We start from the raw sequence: 23,174 nt of genomic DNA, 5'->3' as shown, positions 1-23,174 counted from the left end.
TGACGCTGATGCGCCTGGATGCAAACCCCACCACATCATGCAGGGACCCTCCTTGCAAGCTCCCTCTTGCAAAGCGCCAGAGAGACGTGGCTCCTGCGCGCGAGGTGGAGCAGCGCTGCCCCGCAGGCACCATCGCCCAGTGCTGAGACACGGCTGCCGCTGGAAGAGCCCAGTCCCCGGTTCACAGGAACACACGCAAACCTTTTTGCAGGGCAGACTGCGGACAACAGCGGCCAGGAAGCAGGGCGTGTTCCTTCCCAGAAGGAACGCCGTATATTTTGCAGCCACGAACTCCTCCATGAACCCTCACACCGCTCCTTGATGCCAACTGCCCAGCTGCTTCCAGAGCACAGGGATGTCTCTGACATGTCATGAACGTTATTACGTGGTTCAGATGCTGTTTTGCACCACCCAAGCCTGGTGGGGCAGGCACCCGACACCACCTTTGGAGGAAAGGGCCCCCAGCCAGCACTTACGATGGTGATTTAGTGCTCAGGGCCATGGATTCCCCCTAGGAATACTCAAAAGAGAGTGCACACGTCTGCAAGTGGAAACGGAGCGGGATCATACGCACTAACGCTTGCAAACAAACCTGGCATCCACTTTGCCTGGCCGCTGCCCTCGCAAAAGGGAGGTGAACGCACTTGCAGCAGAGATTTAGCCCAAGTCACCTATTCAAACCCAGCCAGGGCAGCAGGGAGGCGGGTGGACGCCAGCTGGTGACCGTCCCATCTGATAAGGCACCGACAAAGTTTTCCGGCCACAAAACAGTCATGGGAGAGTCCACAGGAGCAGCTCATGTTGATGATTTCATCTGGAAAGCACGCCATTCCTCTCTCATCAAAGAGACAAAGAAACATCCCATGAGGAAGGAAGAGGGGAGAGTTTGGGATCAGGCCCCAAGAGACGGGTCAAGTGACCGCTGTTGGTGCCAGGTGCTGCTGTCCGCTGCTCGCCACCCGGGCTTCAATCCGCTCACTATCCAGCATCGCCTCACCCAGTAACATCCCTCGAACCGGCAAACCGAGGCAACCCAAATCCTCCTGCCCTCATCTAAAAGTTCCTTTTAAAGCTCATTTGTTAGAAATACCCTGCAGAGCCATTCTCTGAGCAGGGGTACCCAGCACGCTTGCCCCTGCCGGACTCCTGGCACTGCACTCTCATGTTCGTACAACAGTGGGTTACTCACAAGCTCTCTGAATTCTAGGCATTTCTCTAGGAAATACATGGCCGTCTGTCTGTCCCACTCCTGCCTGCAGGTCCGGGCACGAGCGGCCGCATTCCCCTCATTCCAGCCCGGCAGCGCTGGGGCTGCACGCTCCTGGCTGGTGCAAGAGCAGTAGCGCAGGAACTCGCCTGATGGCTGGGCTTGCAAATCCTAAAGGTATGCCAAGAAAACCATTTTCTATCACAAAAAGGCTTATTCATTACCTGCTAGTATTCAAAATAGCTCTAGGGCAGGGACAGGTTAAACAGACTAGAAGGAATTGGGAAATCTCACTCTGGCCCTATCCTGCAAGGCACAAAGTACTACCGAAGCCAGAAGCAGCACACAGCGATCAACATCCACCGATTTGGATCTTTGTTAATTTACAATTCCCATCCCTGTCCCAAATGCCTGCCTTTGGGTCCTCTCCAGACCTGCATTGTACATGAGGGACATGCTGGAAAAGGGGGTTCAGCTCTGTACCCCGTTGCCAGTCAGCCCGAACAACGCAGCATACCAAGGCAGGGATTTCAAATGAGCTTTGCTGATCTAGGAAAATTAAGGGCTCGATTTAGACACAGATCGTTGTGAGTGTGATCCCACAGCTATCAGGGACTGCATCCACTATTCAAAGCATTCCGACTTTACCTGATTTGTGTATGCAGACACACACGCCAAAGCACCCAGCCACTAAAACCTCCAACTGCAAATACAAAACTGACTCAGAAAACAGAGTCTTTAAGATAATTCATCCTGGGTTTAGCACGCTTGGGAAATATAAGCAACACATCAGAAAACCTGGGGCTGGGTTTTCAGTCTGCTAGGAGGTGCGTGACGCGTGCTGGGTCAATCCCTCCACCTTTTACCCTGCATCAGAGGTTTCTCACCAGCCACGAAGCTCTGGTTTCCTTTCTGGACCCACCTGGCGAAGGCTGATGCTACCACGACCCATCTGCTCCCGGTCCCGAGCATCGCTGCTGTGTCTCCTCGGCTCCTTCCTGCACATCCCTGTTGGGTCCCTGGGGTTAGGGTGCAGCCTTACCAGGCTCACAGTGGCATCCCATAGGATCAGCCTTGTCTTCCCAGGTGAACCTTGTTACTGCTCCCCTGGCAAACACGTCCTCTTTGCATGCGACGCAGACCAGCAGGACCAGGGGAACCCTCCTCAACGTTATTCACACTTGCTAACCCCAATACTTCCCCCCTCCCTGCTCATCCCAGCCACTATTTGTTATTTTAGTGCCTTTTGGGGGCTTTGGTAATTGCCATGAGTCATAATACCAGAATTTACTTATCAAGAAGAATCACGGATCAGACACTTTGCAATGAATATTGTATAAGCTTGGATGAGAATTAGCATAGACGGGCTCAGTTTGATTTTATGCATTAGAAAATGGATTCGGTTCCCACGGGGCTAGCATTTTATGGAAACACAGGGGCCAAATGATTTGCTACCGAACCTGGCAATGCATCTACTTATTTATATATTAAACCCCATATCCGACATGGAAATCTCATCTGCGTTAAGTCTGTTGGGTGAGTAATCAAAACTGACATGAAACAAACACTCAGAATACACCAACTGCAGGATGTGTGTGGGGGGGTTTATTGCTGGTTTTTCACCTTTTCAGAAGAAAACTCCAGAAACCTGGTACAAGAAACCTCCCGAAACTGACTTCCAGGCTGCTCCTGTGAGAATGACTTGTGGGTGTCTGAGCTAAAGCATGGGGCAGGGGGGGAACAACAGTCTTTGGAAGTTCCCCCAAGGGATTGCAAATCCCAAATTGCCACCACAGAGTCCACAGGGAATATTCAGAAATCCAAAAGCTCTCATAAGATACACAACAACAAGGGGCAGTTCCCACCTGAGCATAGCATTTATCTCTGCTCCCCATCACGTCGGAAGGAGAGGTAACGTCAGGGGGTTTCACCTAAGGCAGGATGGGGAGCAGCACGCACAACGGAGAATTATTTCTGCGCAGCCACGACACAAGACATGACTCTCTCACGATAGTGCTGCACCCAGAAGCAATTTAATATAGGTGGGTATGGTAGAGCCCACTGACTGCACACGGGTTATGAATAGAGGCATTCAAGTAAACCCAAATAAAGGCCAATAACTCAACTTACATTTTACACTGAGTTTTTGAATGCTGTAGGGGCCAATACAGGACTAAAACAACAAGAGATTTTTGACTCTCTTGCTACTTTCCACCACTCAGGAACTTAAAGCAGTTGGAGAAGACAAACTGCTTCTGTTGTTTCAGCTCCTGGCCTTACAAAAACCAGCGGAAAAACCACCCCGCACGCATGGTGCGCTCACAACCCAAGGCACCATCAGGATCATAACCCGGACACTGAACGGGCTACATGCTCTCGCCAGTGCATAGGTGCAGCTCCGAAGGGAACGCCCAGAGATGCAGTCACAGAGGGCTTCAAAGATGCTTGGCAGCACGCGTTTGGGGAAAGGCAGATCAGATTACACAGATCCATTTTTTCATTTAGGTGGAATAACCACCAGTGGAGATGAGCTGAGCCCACGACATCTGTTTGCAGAAAGCTTTCTCTACGGCCAGCGCAGCAGCCTGCTGTGACAGCCTGACTCTAAACAGGCAGACGCCCACTGCATTCGTGCGAAGCAGCCCTGAAATCCACCTCCAGCCCTCTCCCTCATCTCCTGGTGCTCTGGCATCCACCCCGGACCACGGCGCGGTAACAAGAGCCCAGCCCAGCCTTGCAAAGTCTGTGCAGCACTTGGGTGGGAAGAGAGGTGGGATGGCGATGATTCCCATGCAGGATACAAATGAGCCTGTCTCCACATTTTAATGCCACTTTGTGGGATCGCAGTTCATCCTTGTGGAGAGGTTCCCACTTTACAGGAAAACCATGACAGATAAGCAGAAGGGTTTGCACTCAAATCCCAGGGTGAGTGATCCCTGGGAGAGCAGCTGAGGTGCAGGGGTAATATGGGAGCTTCCCTGGCAAAGGAAGGGGTCAGGGCGCAGGGGAACAGCAAATATTTACATTTTCAGGTCAGCACACAATGAAGAGAGACATTTAAGGAGCCAGTGGCTGGAGTTAGAGGGAAAGCTGTTGTCACTGTTTCCCTGGCTACAGCATGCCTGGTGCTCAAGTATCCACGTCTGGACACCTTATTTACAGAAAGTCCCAGTGAAACTGGCAGTCGTCCTGCAGCGCTCAGCTGAAACCAGCACTGGAGAGGTTTGTGAGCGGGCCGGGAAAAGATGGATGAATTTGGAAAGCTCTTGCCTCAGGGGAAGGTAATTAAGCAGCAAACTGATGGCTATTTAAAACAGGCGAATGGTTATCCTTGGTTTAAGGTCAGGGCACAGAGTTGAGCGATGACAGCACCTGAGCTCACCCCAGAAGGGGTGTTCAGAGAGGACCCCAAGGAGGGAATATTTGTCCTGCCACTCTCCCCAGGCCCTTGGCCACCTTTGGCAACACTCCTCCTCCCCTGCAAATTGCATTAACCCTCTGCCCACCTGTGCCCACCTTACCGATGCCTCACGGAAATGGATAAGAAACAGGCATGCTGCAGCAAGACCCTTTAGCCACAGGGAGAAACTATATGCATGTACAGGAGACCTCCTTGCGAGCTATTCACCTTGCACATCTCTATACTGCAGTTTGTCCCCTGCAGGAACAAGGTGCCAGTCCCCAGGAGGGCTGCTGCGAGCTTTTATCATCTTCGGGATGCTTTGAAGCCACCCAGACAGACAGAGCCTCTCCCCTGCCCCTCCGAGCAGCCGGGACTGCTGGAATTCTGGCACTGGCACGTACGGGAAAGGCAAAGCCATGGTTTACATCAAACACACACTCTTCTGTAATTCATGTCGCTAACATAAACCAGATGCCATCTTCCTCAGCCTCTGCAGAGAACGATGGCCTGCCTTTGCGTTACATAAAACAGCAAGAAAATGAAATTTAAACCTTCAAGAAAAAGCAAAATAAATAAATCAGTAATTAGGCAAAGAACATCCAAGCCAAAAACAGCTTCCAAGTTTCCAGGAAGAATTAGGTTGTTTATGGAAGTCCTGTTTCAACTAACAGCCTGCCTGGCAGGTGGTAGGAATGTGAGTTTGTGGAGAGCAGAAACATGAAGCTGCTCTGCCTGGGGCACTGTGCTTTGCTTTGCTGTTTTCTTGTTTTAGTTAAACAAGAGGAGACATTACAAATATTCAACAAAAGGAGCAGAAAGGAGAGCTGTGCATCTTCAGCGCGGCCTTTCCTACCTTGTATGCCATAGAGTCGATTCAGGCGCGACCGCCTGGCCTCGTCGGCGTATGGCACAGCTACCCAGGGCATCTCGCTGAAATACTGCTTGAAGGAGTCCTCTGACCTGTGCGAGGGGAACAGGGCATGGGAGCCAGGGTGCAGATCCTCCACCTGCCCACCTCTTTCCCCTGCTCCTCATTATAAACCTGGCCTGCAAAGCCCTTTATCCCTTCCACCAAAGCCCACCAGTAAGGGCTGCTGGCAGACACAACCCGGGGAGATCCAGACCAATTTTACATCCCCCAGTCCCTCAAGAAGGGGTCCATGGTGCATTTTTTCCCCCAATAAAACATGTCAAACTCTCTAGGGCATCTGAATATCAACCTATGGCAACAGCAGCAGCTTGAGCATCTTTCAGACCTCAGACCCACAAGCCACAAAGTGAAATACAGAGCCGCTCCACAGACAGAGCCTGCTCTCAGCCCACTGCCGCCCTTTCTACCCCCACTTTGCCAATACCAGAGCAAACCTGCTCTACCCCAAATCAAATTTCCTCCTCAAATCAAAACGGCAACGCTCAGAGCTTCCCAGCCTGGGGGCAGCCAGCTCTGCCTGCACATGGTTTTAGCGCTTTCTTACCTGTCTGCACTAACAAAGAGTATCTCAAACTTCTGGCCCGCTTCCTTGATTTTTCGGTAGGACTCTACCAGGACCCTTGTGAGGCTTCGGCACGGCGGGCACTGCAAAACACAACATGTGCACATAAGGACGTCATCTCCTCCACAGGGCCAGACCCACACCCAGCAGGTCCAGATGACCTAGTGACCATGAAAAGACAGATGTGACCTCACCTTTGCTGGAGTGCTGGGCAGCAGCCCTGAATGTGGCTGGGGCTTATGGCCTAGAATTTGCCAACAAAACCTCTTCCATTTTTAAAATCTAACCACTCTTCCCCTTCTGAAGGGCCAGCTGAGGATGACAGGCCATTGCAATGCTGCAGTTTCTTCCGGAACGGCCAGAGCATCTTAACTGCTTCAACACCAGCCAGCCAGAGGTCTTCACCCTCCCACAGAGCTCTGCAGCAAGAGCTGCAGGGGGATCCCCAGAGCACTCCCTGAGCTCGCTCTAATTGCTCTGCAAAATGCCTACTACTCACCCAGTGTGCAGAGAAATAGACCCCAACGTGCGAGCCCTCCAGGGCGTTGCTGTCTAGCGTCTGGCCGTTGTTCCTTAGCAGAGGCCCAGCAACAACTTCACTGAAGGGTTTTGGCCCCCAGGGGAACTCCAGACCTGGGGGAGTCAGGACAGGGGTGGAAAGAAGACACAAAACAGCAAGATGCACATGCATCAGTTTCAAGAAGTTCCACCAAAAAAAACCATCCCACCTTCTGCAAAAATATGGGGCAGCCGGGGAAGCCAAGCCCTGCACCAGAGCCAGGGCCACCTCTTTGTCATGGGTAGGCTGCACCCTCACTCGAGTCGCAGCACCTTTGGCTTGACAAAGCCTGCTCGGGTTTTGTGCCTGAGAGGCATTTTTTCCTTATCAACAGCATTTGTTTTAACAACAGAGGGCAAGGTGGTACGTGCTTGGGAATGCAGTCAGGCTATTTGCCTTATACTAACCATATCTTTTTATACACATACATATATTTATTTATTTATAAAACTATATATATATATATGTAAAAGATAGTTTATATATAGGGTTCTTTATATATGTGTATATACAACCTACACTTAGACTAACCCTCTGCACCCCAAAGCAAGCATGTGTGCGTACACACAAACACATGCTCTGAATCATCTGCTGCCAGCTCCCAGAGCAATCAATCTATGTATTCAGCCAGAGAGGAGGAAACATCACAGATGGCTCAGGCCACAACGCGTACTTGCTGCACAGTTCCTGCCACCTGAATTAAAGACTCATTCACCGCGCTCAGTATTTACTGCGTGAAGAAACGACGAGCATAATACGTATGCATGGATGGCCTAGCAGTTGAATGATGGGTCTGCAGAGTCTGGGAGTAAGGGCACATGTTTTGCTCATTTTGGTTTCTGCAAATTGGAAGAAGATGAACTTAACATCAACCCCCAGTACAGTAAACCTCAGAAATGGAGAACGGTAGCATTTTTCTGTTGCATTTGTAAATAATGGGGAATTCACTTATCCTAGAGTGTGATGTCAGTGATAAAGTCCTACTCAGTATTTTGGAAGGATTTTGCTCCCAAGATATGGCAGGTCTGGGCCCTTGGTCTGTCTGTCCATGTGCCTCCATCAAGAAAAAAATCCAAACTTAATGTTTCAGTGAGTCTAACTTTTTCCTCATTAACACTTCAGACAAAAATCCTGGAGGGGAAATCTTTGTTCTTTTCAACAAGCAAAACCAAAACACAAGATCTGGCAGGAACGATGCAGAAAATTTTATGCTGAAAATAATACAGTGCCTTGATTAGTTAAGTATGACAACAGTTGTTTGTTTCCTCCCCCCCCCCAAGGCAATTAAAAATGAACTGAATTGAAAAGGCAGCCGTGTGCTCGTGTTTCTATGGCACACGGGACTCCAGGTCTCACCTTCTGGGTCATCTCGGATTACCAGGAGGCCGTTCCTGCAAACCACCTTCCCGGTGGAGGCATCGATAAATATCAGGGAAGGAATGTTGGAGACTCTGTACTTGTTCCACAGCTTCAGCTGTAAAAGAGATCGAGAGGGAAGAGGAGAAAGGTAAACTTGGGAGGGTGAAGAGGAAGATTTTGAGGTGTTAGCATCTTTCAGACCAGAGAGCTTAGAAAGCTAAGCGCAGAAACAGAGTTGGTGCTTCCGCAATGCATATGAAGGCGTGTGAGGGCAGCTCTCTACAGCTGCTGGGCCAGCCTGGACCTCCAGCACCCACAGAGACAGGATCCGTCACCACCACCCCCTCGGTACCGCAGGCGAGACCAGCGTTTGTCTCACGCCTGCTGCGGGCTTGCCTGTGAGCACAGGTAAAGCTTCTCCTCCTGCTGCGTTTGCATCTTTGCAAGTGAAATGAGGATAATATTTACTGTACTCGAGGTCTTTGTTAAGACGACATGGTAAGCACAAATACTTTTAATGCCACTCCTCTGAAGCAATTTGTAATACTTCCCTGGCTGCTTCCTCCCCTCCCATTTCAATGTTCATTAAACAAACCAGCAATCCCTGCCAAGACGCAGCTACACTGAAAACAAGGCCAACACACAGAAACACAATTCTGCAACTGGGGCTTCCCGGGTTTGTTCCCAGGAGCTGATTAACAGGTTTGACATCAGCCTGGGGCCGCGTAGCCCAGCTCACCTCTCCAGCGCTGCCAGCCTCGCAGCGGTCCCCGCCGGCTATGGACAGAGGCCACGCGATGGGCATGTTTTGGGCATCCTGGTCTAGATGTTGCTGTCTACTGGTCATTACATTTTGCAGCGAGCTCAGCTCCGCACAACACCAGTGACTGAGTGCTCTGGATGTCACACGGTCCTGGGTTGACGTTTCTCAGCATAAGCTTCTGGCACAGGATCATTTGGAGCTTAACCCACGTACAGAAGCTCACAGGGACCGGGAGGAATGAGACGATGACAACAGCTGCTGGCACGGTCGCAGCCAGCCTCTACCTGCAGGCTGGAGGAGCCAGTCTCCCTGCCCTGCACCGAGGAGCTGCTGCAATCACAGCATTTACTTACATTTTACATTTCTCCAAGCATTTCAACCTAAACAGCCCAGCGGTGAATTATCAAACTCTTACACAAAAACCAAATTACAGCTGAGAGCCAGAGGGGAAGGAAATGAATCACCACCTTTCCCCTAACGCCAGGCGCTGCTCTGCTGAGCCCCTCGGGCTCCGGGTGTTTACAACTCGCTTGGCTTTGGAGAATAAAACCCAGCCATGGAGAAGGGCAGGAGGGGGACTGAGAATCCCACCCAGTGCCAGCAAGAGGGTTCGAGCACAAGACCTGGAGGAACCCTCATACAACGAGCTGCTGCTTCCACCAGCATCTCACGTGGAAACTGGACCCACGTGCGTTCCCAGAGAAAGAGGCCACAACTCTGCAGATCACCACCCCCAATTTCCGAACAGAGGCAATCCCATTTCCCAAGACTGGAATGATCTGGGGAACGAGGCAAACGAGGGCAGGAAAGGGATGCAATGTGCAGGCAGAGCAAACCGGATCCCTCTGTTCGCTCACCAGAGATCTAGCTGAGGGAGAAAGTCACATCCACGTCCAGGTTTTAATGGCACCGCATTAATATTTCTTCCAACGCCTTTTTACAAAAGATATACGTGAATGAGTGGCAGGAGTCAGCCTGCTTGCAACAGGGTGTTAGCAAAACCCTCTTGGGTCTGAAGGAAAGTGTCAATACTGATCTAGAAAGACTTTATTAACCTCCACCTACTCGGACCCAGAGAAAGGCAATACTTTGTGTCCTGCCCACCAGCCTTCGATTTCCAGTAGACATATTTCTTGGGACAAGCCGACTGATTCACAATGCCGATTCACAAACCAAATGGCCTTGGGCATGAAAAAAGAAATCAGGCTAAATGCAAACCAGCCCCCTCACAACCAGCGCATTCAAACCACAGAAGGTAAAATCCACTTCTGTGAAGTTTAAAGTGTGGGGAAAAGCTCTTTATAAGGATCACAGGCATTTAAGAGGGTTTTGCAAACAATGAGGAAATTACAACTAGCAATTGGATCGCTCCCTTTAAATAGCTGCTTACATTTCACTTCATTTTCCAGGTCCTTTGTACATGGGCAGCACTCCCCTTGGGGCACTACGGCAGGTCGCGGCAGTTTTGCTTGGCTGGGGAAGCGGAGGGTCTGCACCGACTCGCTGGGCTCAGGGGGACGGGGCTGGGACACCCCAGATAAGGGGATAAGACCAAACCAAAAGCCGCTCTCGCTGGAAGCACTGGAGCGAGCGGTGCACGGCTGGCTCCAGGCAGTCTACAGGGTCCAGCAGACACGGTAGCTCTCGCCAACAACCGGCCCTGCGTCTTGTCGGGATAAGCCATCAGGCCCCACTGGGAACAAACTGCAGAGAGTGGTCTTGGCTGCCCAGACACCCATGGTACGGGTAATCTGCAATTCAGATACTCTGTCCCTGTGAAATGGAGGGTTGCCACTTTTAACTCATCATTTAGGGTCCTCGGGAGAACGCCTCAAGCAAGCTTGAAGCTAGGCGTGTGTCAAAAGGGTCAAAAAGCATCAAAAAAGGTCAACGGACCATCTGCTGCTGCTGCATCCATCACCAGGCTCTAAGACTTGAACCCACCGACCGTCACGTCATGCTCAGTCACACCTTGAGCGAACAAGAAAAAGCAAAATTGCAATGATTTACTTCACATCTGTGCAAAAGCTGCAGCTCGCAGACACCACAACCCACCATCCCAGGTCACGCCAAACATTTCAGAGCTTCACAGATGCTGAGCAGCACTATTTGCAATATATCTGCTGCCTGGGTTATCATCGAAACCCATCATACGACACCAATGAACAAACACGACAATTGCTCCTCCTCGGTCCTGCTCAGCATACACCTGCTGGTTGTGGTCCACGCAGGAAGGGGAGCCCAGGAGAAAAAAAGGTGTCCTTTGTACAAGTACCTGCACAACCGCGCATCTCACGAAGGATCCGGTGTCGGGCTGGGCGTGGGATGTGGAAAGCAAATTACGACTTGCTCTGAAACCACAGGATGATGGGATGATAGCTCAGGCAGCAGGGCAGAGTGCTGCCTCAGCAACTTTTAAAAGCTGTTTTTCCTGCCGTGAAGAGGATGACATAGAAATAACATACTCCACACTCTGAGGATTTGATCATCCATTTAAAGACGGGATCTCTGCTCCACTTCCCAACAGCTGTTGCAAATCTGTGGGATCAAGCCAAAGCTAACACAGATGTGGAAATAATCTACGGACTATTCAGCCCAAAAGCAGCTGATCCTCTTGGAGCACCCTTCGCTCCTGATTCAGGCTGCATGCCTGCTAAACTCAATACTCACCCCAGGATGCCCGTTGGAGGAGGAGTGAGGAACTACATCCCCTTGCAAGATGCCGTACAGGCTGATCAGCTTTACAGAAACCTCCTTGGCTCCTGTGCAGGTGGTTAAGTACAGCAGTCCAGTGGAAAAAACACAGTCACCAGACTCCTCCGGTAACCTTATCCCTACACAAAGCATCACCACGAAGTCCTGGAGGACCTGGAAACCGCAACCCTGGGCTCCTTCTGCATCTCCATCCGTGATCGGCTGCGAGAGGCTTTAAAACGATCGCTTATTATTTGAGGTCTGAGGCCATCCCAAGACATCAGGCCATGCAGCAGCACTCGGCATCGGTCACAAAGCTGCTCTCCGCGCTGGCAGTTGGCTTGGTTGTTTCCCCCACTGTGGTGACTGGGAAATGCCTGGCCGAGACGCACGTTGGAGAGAAGTTTGCAGACCGCCACAGTAATTTTTCCAGATAAAGGTGTCAGACGAGAGGTCTCCCCAGCAGCCCACAGCTGTTTCTGCGCAGGGCTGGCACCCGGCCGGGGCGGATGAAATCCCCTCCTGCTCTGCGCGTACTGGTGGGGAAAGGATCCCCAGCTCCCACCAGCTGCCAGGCGCTATTTTTGGTTGTGCTGATTGATTTATCAGCCCTGGTCGCGTTCACTTACTAACACAAATCCTGAGCTGCAGCGGTTAACGCTGGCAAGGATAAAGCACAACTGCTTGCAGTGAAATGAGCCCTGGCCGGTGGGAAAGCCGTCTTCCTGCCCTTGTTGGGGACCACGTTTCTCTGCTGTTGTGTGAACCTGGACCACAAAAGCTCTCACGCCTCCATCTTCTATAGGATGTGGAGCTGCCTCCGACTGGGAGATGAGGAGGTTTGAGGCACCTGCCTGTGCCAGCAGCAGGGCAGACTCTGCCTCTGCTCATCTTGCAACCCGTGCTTCCACCCTGACCAGTGACAGACAGACAAAGCTTAAAGTTTAAAAACTCAAAAGCAGATTCCTTGGCAATGATGAACATGTTCCCAATGTGGACGGCTGCTGCTTTCTGCTAAATGAAACGCAAAGCCACTTTTCTTCTAAAACTCCACCCTTGGAGGTGACACTCCCAGGGTCTGGGCAATTCCTCCAGCAAGGCACTGGGGAAGACGCTGCTTTCCAGCAGCCCCCTGAGTGCCCACGTGAGAGTGCAGTGGGGTTTCCATTACAGAATGAGCTCGGCTCTTGCCGGTCTCTCATTCCAGAGCCATAGACTGAAACATAAAGTCTGATGAACTCAGGAGTAGCACTCGGGTGGAAAAGTGCCCTTGGTCAGGGCTGCGGGGACCGGCAGAGCCCATTTCCCAGCTCTGCCGCACAGACCAGCTCTGGGCTGGCGAGACGGCCGTGACCATCCCCACCGCTCTGCTTCCATGGTCCGGCGCTGCAGGGGACCTCTCTGTCCTTGCTCGATCGCAATGTTACACTGTGGTTTTACATCGTGCCTTAAAGGGTTTACAAGAACCAGGGGCCACCCAGGCTCTGCAAACAGCAGGCGCAGGGCTGCAGAACAACAGGCTGCTCCCTCGCCCTGTCGATTTAAATCCAGTTCACGCCTGTCCCTGCAACTCAAGCTCAGCTCAGGGAAAGGCTCCTCTTCCGGCCCTCCCTCGCTGCTCCTCTCCCTTCGTGCGTAAGGGAACCCCCTTAAACAAACGGGGACCCAGCCCGGGAACGACACGCAGCCAAATAGCGAGGGAGGCATTGAGGGCAGATGGTGCATGCCAAGGTCTGACCTTGCGACACGGAGGAGACCGAGCGAGGCTTGGGATAAATTAATGTCTATTGTGCTGCTGCTTCTCTCTGAAAGCAAATCAAAATCTAATTACAAAATACAATGGTGAGAGATGTCTGCTCCAAGAACATTAATGAGCTGAGGAGGGAAGATTTGGAATTGCAACAAGCAAGACTGATGTGAACGGCTGAGACTGACAGCACAGGCACACATGGACCAGTGAGCAGCCAGGCTACTGTGTTAGCATTCCCCTCTGCCCCCACACTGCCCATGGTGGGAGAAAGCCCAGCTAAAACCAACCTTAGGACCAGTCTCCCCCAGCACTCAGCCTAGCAGCGCCTGCTGTGGATGTTCCCCTGCCAGTCACGTTACAGCAACATGACCCACTGAGAGCAAAAAATAATAATAATAAAAAAAAATCTAATCAGAAGTCCTGCTTGTCACCTCCACCCTTCCCCTTGCTGCAGCTCCATGGCAGGGGACTGGCTCAGCATGGTCCAGCTCGCAGCTGCCCGCATCGCCCCGCAGCCGGCGCGGGGACAGGGGAGACCCTGGCAGGAGCCAGCTTGCAGCCCTGGGCTTTTGTTCTTCCCGGCCACGAAACACGAAGGCAAAAGCTTTGGAGCCGCGGAGAAGGAAATCCTCTCTGCAGGGTTTTCTGGCAAGGCAGCCACCAGCGGTGGGCTGCTCTTTGTTCCCCTGAGGAGCTCTGCAGCCAAACCCCTGGGATGAGGGACCCAGGCCAGCCCAACCTCACGTCCCAGCCCCCTCACTCCCTCCATTTTCTTCCTCTTACCTCCCTGGTCGCCCAGCACCAGCACCGTTGCTCTTTGCAATTTCCCGGGCTAAGCCATCCAACAGACCGCAAGCCGAGCATTTTATTTGAGGGCAAAGCAGCATACGGCTGGTGCGCGCGCCCTGCTTGGAGCACAAGCTGCGTCCTCGCCTCCTGACGCACGTGCAGGCTGACAGGCTGGATCCTCCGCAGCCCACATCTGATAGGAAAACATTTAATTTGAGCAGAACTGAAGAGCAGTTAACGTGATCTATGGAGAGCAAAGCCCCAGGGCCCGGAGCCGACACGGGAGGTGGCCTGGTTGTTTTATATGTGCAAGTTTCAAAGCAGCGCTGGGCTGGCAGCTTGGTTTGATCCCAGGACCAGGGCAAAGTATCATCTGTCTAAACATACAGATAACAAACGCAGGCAGCAAATCATGCAGGGAGGATGCTACAGACAGGCTGGTCTATCAACACTATGAGGATGTTTTCTATAAACCACTTGTTTCTTTTTCAAGTGTTCCTCAAATTGTGTTCAACAGCCTGAAGACGATGCAGAATTTAAGGATGCAGCATCGTACCCAGGACTAGGAAATACACCTCCATTCCCAAGAAATGCCTTTTTTCTCCACGTGCATGCCTTGCTTTATCATGCATATGAGCACCTCAAGATAAACAATTTTTACTCTCTGCAGTTCTGCTTCGGTTAAGCTCTCTCCCTTTACCCCCAGGAGAACGGGGGCACAGGGCTCACACAATGATGGGTGCAGAACCCAGAAGGTCTGCCAGCACCTTGAATCCACCTTCTGTTACCTGTTTTCACTGGCATTTTTTCATGCTTTCCTAGTAGGTAAGACAGCAAGACAAACACATAAAAAGCTGTGAGGACAGAGGGAGTTAAAGTGTTTGTAGGAAAAATTTAAGACACATGTAGAAGTGTATCATATATGGCCCCTATAAATTACACCCCCAAATAACTAGCACTGAGTAAGAAACAGCTATGTAAACACGAAGGTAATAAGAAAAAATAATAATTTCTCTCTCTCTATGGGGAAGGCATATTTTTCCATCTGTTTATAGGAAAGGCGAGGGGTGGGGTTGCAGTCTGGGACGTTGAATCAAAGTTCAGGGTGTCTCTAGGTCCCCAATCTCATCTGTCACTGGAAGCGGGACGGCTGCCAGAACCACCACACATCACAGCCCGGGTTTCCTACCTGCCGCCTTTGCTTTTGCCGCTACCGTGTGCTCGAAGGCAGCCAGCATCGTAGTAATCTCCAGGTCAAACGCCTTGCAATCCCGGATCATTAAGAAACAAACACTTCTGAAAAGCCTCGAGTTTAGACAGAGTTCCCACCGAACACAAAAGCCTCTTAAATCTGCAGGGAAATGGGGATTTTTGTTTAATGCACACAATGAGGTATTAGTGTGGTTTCTGTTTTGTTTTCAGTGGTTAATCCGAAAGGGAACCTTACACAATCAGACCAACAAAATGCTGGAAAACAATACAGCATTTGTTAGCACTGTAACGCACCCAGGGGAACGAGGGCTTCAGTGTCTGGAGAGCAGCGACCTCCCCGGGGCATACCAGCACCAGGACATCCCCCAGACCAGCAACACGGGAGACCCTTGTAAAACTACCACGACATCTGCAAACACCTTCTCGTGCCCACTGCTGCCGATACACCCACTAGATGGGAAACCTGCTTATTACACAGTGTCTTTTGAAATGCAATAGCTCATCCATAGCATCACTGCTGACACTTCATTACATAAACCTACGCTCAACACAGCGCTTGCATCACTGCAAACGCTCAGACTATTGAAAAGCAACTACTTTCTTCCAGTTGCTCCAGTTGATCTCGGGAGAGGGTGCACTGGTTACCGCACGTCAGGTCTGGCCCTCCCTACAGCAGCATTCATCTCGGCATCTCAGAGCCGACAGCGACGAATCTCGGAGTCTGGCAGCGCTCCCGGTTTGCAACCCAAGGAGCCTTTTCACGCAAAGGTTACACAGCTGCAGAGTTGGAAATGCAGCAATCACAGCCCCGGCGCCTGCTCGCAGCCCACGCTGCTGGGGCAGCTCTGGGCTTTGCACGCAAGACAGGCGATGAATGGGCTCTGCTTGCAGCTTGGGAGGGCGACACAGCTCGAGGGACTCACTCTGTAACCGCACTCAGGTTAAAATATGCCAGGAGCTAACCAGACCCAGGTGCGCTCAAGCTCCAGCTGGAAAGAGCAAGCCCTGCCAGTGACAGCTCGGAGTTATCCCGCTCGTCCCTGGCTCTTGGGGTGGCAGGGGGTCCTACAGTCTGTGCCGACACAGTGCAGTCACAGTGATCGTAGGGACTTCTCTGGAGCCATAAAGTCCGTCCTGCGCAACATCCCACTGCCAAAACTGCTCTGGGCTAAACCACCAACGATGATGTGCTCTCGGGGCTTCTGCGTCCTCTTAACACACTTCACAAGCACAGCTGAGCCCCAGAGCCGCGGCGGCCTGAGCCAGCGCTGGGTGCCCTGTGGGGAACACCGTCAGACCAACTCGTGATGCAGGATGTAACTAACGGGTCAGACTGCCTGGAAAATGCTCTCCTGCTGAGCACTTCTCTTCCTCCTGCTCCCCAAACCAACACCCCCTCTGCAGAAAGGCTGCGAGGGCTGGAAACATAAACCCACCTGACGCTGAGCCACTGACCTCTAAATAGGAAAACGCCACTGTGAATCCCACATTTGCAATTAATCACCTGCACACATTAAAAACCAGAGCAGAACAAAGCTGACCACAGCTCAGACGCACTAACATCTCGACTGCAGCGCAAGCCAGCAGGCAGGAGAAGCCATTTCCCCACCCTGCTGCTCCTTTGCAGAGGGGCTTTCCCATCGAGCTGTGCTCCAGCAAAGCTGGTGGCATTAGCTGCTAGGAGAAGGCGAAGGGACAGGGAAATCGGGAGGGCTGGGGGAAGGAGCAGAGACGTGGTTTGGGTTGGGCAAGGAGGTGGAGGAGCGAGGGGAGGGATAACCAGTGCTGGGTGAGCCCGGAGGGGGCCAGGCAGACGGGGCAGAGGGGATGTGGGGTTTACGACACACACATATGGTGGGCCAGGTGCAGGGCAAGCAAAGGAACCCGATCCATCCCACGAAACCCAGCACCGAGACACAAGAGGCCCTGGCTCCAGACCATCGACCGGGGAGGAACGAGACAGCAGGCTGGGGCTCCCTCTTCTTTAATTTAAGCCCTGACTGGCGTGCCTTGCAACCACCGAACCAATTAAAAAGACGAACAGGGATGGCGATAAATCAGTAGCAAGGTCAAAAGCTCCAGCTACATCCTGACTTGACTGATGGAAGTCACAAAATATATACTTTCTCAAAGGGGCGAGAGCCCATGAGTCAGCACACAGATGAAATACGGCACCGGGACTGACCCCTGATGCGAGCGAGCCTCGGGCACGGCGTCCCTCCCTCCGCCCCGAGCACAGCGCCAAGGCGAAATGGGAGGCTGCTGCCAGGAACCGACGACAACGCGAATCCCACGGGGGCAATCAAAATGTCAGATAAGATGCGGCGTATTAATTCCCTCCGCTGACAGCCAGCCCCAGCTGGAAGGGGAGGGTCGGACATCACAGGCTTCGGCGAGGCGAGGACGCCCGGCGCCCACTCTGCCACGGGGGCTTCGAGCCGACGGCGATCCAGGAGGTGACGCAGAGGGCTGGACGGAGAGAGCCGTCTTTTTGGTGGGAATAAGGGAGATTCTGTGCAAAAGGAACAGCCCATGGCGTGTTCTTTTATAAAATGCCGAAGACTGCTGTGCGCTGGCAGTGACCTGCCTTAGATGTGGCTGTATTTCAGCTGTTACTATATTCAGAGTTTGTAAAATGCTCTGGGATGATAAAAATCACTCCAGAAACAGTTATTAAAGCTGTTTCCAGGAAATCGATCCATGGAGACAGAGAAAGCCTGGTGTTTTTACAAAAGCTTCAACTAGAGAAAGCCCAAAGTTAAAGAGGAAGTTTTGCTTCCTTGTCTTTTCAGCAATAAAAAGGAGCTGCATCAGGGTTTATTCAATTCTGCAACATAAAAAACAACCATCAGTTGTTTCCTCAGAGAGGAGCCTGACCTGAGATGGGCAGAAAATATCCCTCAAGTCATCTGGAGTTGAAGGCTTCCTGCCTTAGTCAAGATCTGGATTTGTTTGCGTTCTTGTTTTATCCCGCTGCTTTCCATGATTACTGACCGTCCAGAAAAAGATCCCAGGCTAACAAAATGCACGCTGCAGGAACAGAGATTTTATCCAGAAAAAGAGCACAAAGCGCTATGGGAGCACGGTCTGCCTTCCCATCCCCACTCCAGCCTCAATGCTAGGAAGCAACGTGTTTGGAGTTGGACAAGCCACAGAAAACGCAAGCAAACCATCCGCTTGCGTCCAAGCGGCTTTTTCCAAGGATCTGCCATGAAGTTTCAGGCTCAGTCACCCCTTCCCCACCCCTGGGTCAGAACTGATTAAATGCAGCCACCAAATCAAGCTCCAACATACTCATCTCGTTTGGCAGCCCTGCGGTTCGGCTGTGAGCTCCAAGCTTTCCCCCCCCCCCCCCTCCTTCTTTTCAATTATCTTGCTTCATCTTTATTCCGTTTCCAGGAACACTTAGCAACAGGCTCTTGCAATCAGCCACCGGCAGACGAGGATCTGAGGAGGAGACTCTGAAGTTACAATGACCTTTTACTACGCTCATGCAAATTTTAAAGAAAGTATGCGAACAATTTGCCTTTTAAGTATCCTCCGGTTACATTCTCCAGGAGTTAATTCTCCTTCTCTCCTTAGACATCAGAAACACCAGATTTTATGATTTTACACTAATGAGAACAAAACCTGCAGCTGAATTTCAGTTTGCTTTGTGGAAATTTGTTCTGTATCTCATGCAGCATGCAGACCCCAAATGTGCAAAAATTAACCTGCAACATCTATCCCAGCCAAGACCGCAGGTCTGCTCAGACATCGCACGTTCACGCTGCCAAAAGCCGAGCGTGGGCTTCGGGGTCTGTCCCAGCAGCCAGCCAAACTCTTCCTGAGATGGACAAGATGCTGTTACTTCTCTTGGTGAGCAGCTTTTACGGACTGCCATCAGAAACTCTCATTCCAGGACAGCCGAAGGGTAGGCCAGGAGCCAAACGGAGCTGTAGCATCCCAAGGGACACATGGCAGTTGTGATCTTGGTGATAATTAAAGCTCATCAGCCAAGGCGGCAGATAAGGGAGTGGGTGCAGTGTTAAGGACTCTCATTCCCATGGGACTCACTGTGGTGACACAGGGAGAGCTCCTGCCAAATCCAGGGACTTTGGCAAGTGACATCAGTCTCTCCCAGGGCTTCTTCACCTCCAAAACAACACACCAACCACCCCAAGGCTCTCGGAGATGGGTAGCATTGACACCCCTATAGATGGAAATGGGTAAATACCAAGCCCGGTTTTGGCAAACCACAGCAGCAATCTCACAGCAGCCTTGATGGGTGCTGGCACCCAACGAGCCGACCAGGCAGCAGCCTTGCATTTTCATCACATTTCAATAAAATCCCCAAAGCCTTCCAGCACTTTCCCTGTCGCTCAGTCATTTTCCCACATACACAAACAAGTTTGGAGACACCCAGAAAGCACACACCAGGACAGCCTGGGCAGTTTGCAGGGCACAAGGGCATTCAATGCATTTAAGTCCTTTCTCCTTGAAATCAATGCTTTGTGTTTGGAATAAAAAAAATCCTGTATTCCTTGCAGGAAGCTGGAGGGAAGGAATGGGTAAATACCAAGGTAGGCAACTCACTTCCTTCTGCTTTCTGAGTGGTGTTCATAGATAGGGAAACAATTTGCAGTGCCCTACTCTGGGGGGGCGGGGGGGGGGGGAAGGCTCACATCCTCGATACTTCAGATGATCTTAAAAAGTATAATCTACTTCTTTTTTTCTTAAAAAAAAAAATGAAAAGTCTGAATAAGCATGTCATTGATCCAATCGCTGGGAACAGCATCTGGAACATCAATCTCTGCCTGAGACTGCAGAAGCTGCAGGAGAGCTCAAAGCAGCCAAGGCTGCCCTTGAACCAGATGCCGCTCGCTCTTACAGAAACGCCTGTGGATCTGTGTGAAAATGATTAAGCAAAATTGCTCCCTCTTTTTTCAACTTTATAACTCAAATCTGTTTTCTCTTAGAGGGCAGATGCTCATTACGTACCCCGCAGCACATCAAAGGGCAGGATATGCAGGAAGGCAGCCGCCCTGCCACGCAGAGGAGGGCTAGTGCCCAGCGTCCTGCCTGACCTGCCTGCACCCACCAGCTCCTCCTCACCCCAAACCTTTTGGCTCCAGGTAAAGAGCAGAGAGAGTAAAAAAGGTGTCTGCAAGCTTTGGTCCCCTCTTAGTGACATCATGAAGGCTGCCAACCAGGGGCTATTCCAGCAGCAAACAGCAGTGATGTGTTTCTGCAGGGAATTCTCTTGGTGCTTCAGAACTCAAGTCCAGCTACTGCAGCACCCCAGGGAGCCCCGTTTGTCAGGTGCAAAGCCGAGCATTTCTCCGACGCTCCTTCCCCATCGGTGCCTGAGTCTTCAAAGCAGAGCACAAGGGACCGGCAATCCCTGCCTGTGCCCAGATCCAGCCAGCATCTTCTTCAGACGCTCATTAAGAAAATGACAACATTAAGAGAGCATTGCACAAGGACACGGGTGCCAGGAGCCTCTCAATCCATCATCCCCAAGAGGCTGACCGGAGAGGCAGGAGAGGGAGGACTTGCCAGGGCAGGGCTGCTGCGGGGCAGAGCAGAGCCAGCCCCGCTCCCGCTCTGCCCCTGCACAGCGGCTTCCCATCTGCCACGTAAAGTGAGTCCTAACTACGCCATGCATGGGTGCCAAACAGCAACACCTTCCGCCCTACCTCAAACAAGGCTTTTTTCTCATGAACAGGGCAAAACATTAGGGCTCTGACACAACCATTTCCCCTAGCCAAGGCTCTTGCATTTTCAACCCCGCAGGCACTTTTTGGTGATGAACTGACTCCACTTTTACAAACAGAATTCATTAAATACCTAAAGCATGACAATGCTGTGGTACACCCCGCACCACGAGCGCAGTGCCTTTGCTCCCGCAGATGCCAGCCCAAAAATCTCACTTCCCAGCGGTACACCCCTCCCGCACCCTCCCAAAACAGGATGAGTATCGTCCAAAGTTTCCTGGAAACTTCTCTCTGCAGATTTGAACCTGGGATACAGATGAGATCTATTCCCGTTCTGTGAAAACTTGCACAAAGAATGGCAAACACAGACCTTGAAATCCCAGAGGCTGAAGCCAGACACCACGCTGCCTGTTACCCAAAGCCTCCTTCATTCTTTCTTTACTCTTTACGGAACGATGTTCAGATCTAAAACTCTCAGTTTTTCAGATCTGCGCCAGCTACGGCAAACACCCAGCAGCTCAGGCAGGCTTAGCAGGACGTGACCGAAGGGGCACCAAACCCTGTGCATTTAATGCCACACCTGATGCAAACCCCTGCCCTCAGAGATGAAAGGTGAGTGACCGATGAGAGGCCTCATCCCTAGAGCCCTTCTCATTTATTCTAGTTCAAAGAGCTCAGAAAACTGAAGACAATCACTCACCAGCTCAGATATTTAAGGAGGACCATGGGGAAGGGCGCCTGTGAAGCAGGAAGCATGAAGCCAACTTCATCCAAGATGCAAGAGAGGAGGAACATAGCCGGGCTCTTACTTAACAGCTTCTTCCAGGCAGCCCACTGCCTCATCCATCTTAATCTTTGACCACCAAGAGATGAAAACAATTTATCCTCATTCCCTGCTCTTCCTGAGAAGTTACAAGAAATAAAACTAAAACAAAGATCAATGTTATATCCCTTCTCAGACAATCTCCGGCTGACCTGGACTTTCTCAGCATCCCTTTTATCTAGCGGAGTGTTTTGGCTAAAGCTTTGCAGAGGAAAGCCATGTGAGCAAGCTAGTTAAAAACCTGGTACTTTAATGTTTATACAGCCAGCTAAGCAGCACACTACAAAGCCTTTTATTCCAAGTCTCTGCTGACAAGCTAGCATTGATAAATTACAGAAATCACCCAGGAATTACAAGGCACAGGGGAAAAAACCCAGTTCTGTAGGTGGGAAGTAAGGGCTCAGAAACCCAGGACTTGAGGAAAAGTCTGTACAAGAATCATCCCAAGATCAGGGAGCAATTTGCTTGTACTAAAAGCAGAAAGCAAAACCAGCTGAATACGCATACTCCCTCCCCATGGTTTCCAAGAATTCACCAGGTCCAGAGGTGAAGATAGAGATTCCTCAAAGCCATCTCTTCTCCCAAATGCCACTATTTCCAGTAAAAGCAATCTGAAACGTGCCCCAGTGTGTTGGCGAGCAGCACAAGTGGCTACAAGCGTGAGAAGGGACATGCTTCCCGGTCACAGAGGTGCAATGCAGACACCGAGCAACAAGTTGATGTCAACAGGGTGGACCGAAAAACAGCCTGAGTTCCCAGGTTGTGGCAGGCTTCACACGCTGACCATGTACTGCATCGTGTTGGTTTACATACTGTGTGTGCAGGAGCCAGGAAAAATCCATCTCCTTTGTCATAACAAACCCTAAGGTAAACAGAAAGGCAAGGCCACGCATATTATCCAATTAAACAGGCACGTAAAGGAGAAAGAGAGTGCTGGCCATCCACTTGCTCCTGATTTCTGTTGCTTCTCAGCGAACACATACAAAAATGGGCTGCGGGAAGCGAGGTGTGCTCCCCTGCCAAGAGCAAACCTGCTGCTCCTGAACAAAAAAGCAAAAGAGTTTTGTAAGAGAAACCGGCATTTCAGAGTCTTTGCATTGCTCTCCCCCACCACAGAGTGGGCAAGGAGCTGGTTCCCCCAAGGGGCTGGGCAGCTGGAATAAACACCCAAAACCAGGAAATTCCCAAGCCCGGAGAAACCAAACCAGAGCCAGCTGGTCTGTAAAGCTGCACCCCTACACAAAAACTTTGCTTGTCTTCAATTTGTGAAGTTCATGGCATTTGCTCTGCATGTTATAAACCACACGTGCAGTTCTGCAAGGTGGTGGGCAAACGAGGGGGTGTCTGAGGGTCCAGGTGCCCAGTCCTCGGTGGTGCCACTCGTGGGGATGCTGCTGAGGGAAGAGGTCCACCTGCACAGACCCTT

At 51.3% G+C, this 23,174-nt stretch overlaps 1 protein-coding gene across 2 annotated transcripts in view; it reads right to left on the bottom strand.

The window, feature by feature from the left end:
- NXN (nucleoredoxin) overlaps window positions 1-23,174 on the bottom strand; it is a 52,299-nt gene that overhangs the window by 6,584 nt on the left and 22,541 nt on the right. For both annotated transcript variants that reach the window (XM_054847161.1, XM_054847162.1), the window contains exons 2-5: window positions 8,019-8,136; window positions 6,603-6,736; window positions 6,086-6,186; window positions 5,464-5,570 (exon numbers count right to left, since the gene is read on the bottom strand). In XM_054847161.1, the coding sequence (XP_054703136.1) occupies window positions 5,464-5,570; window positions 6,086-6,186; window positions 6,603-6,736; window positions 8,019-8,136 (460 nt within the window). The remainder of the gene's footprint in view (window positions 1-5,463; window positions 5,571-6,085; window positions 6,187-6,602; window positions 6,737-8,018; window positions 8,137-23,174) is intronic.

The sequence above is a fragment of the Grus americana genome, chromosome 19 (genome assembly GCF_028858705.1).
Source record: "Grus americana isolate bGruAme1 chromosome 19, bGruAme1.mat, whole genome shotgun sequence".
Classification (NCBI taxonomy): Eukaryota; Metazoa; Chordata; class Aves; order Gruiformes; family Gruidae; genus Grus; species Grus americana.
Note: the sequence above shows the minus strand (reverse complement) of the source record. Positions and strands in the feature narration are given on the sequence as shown.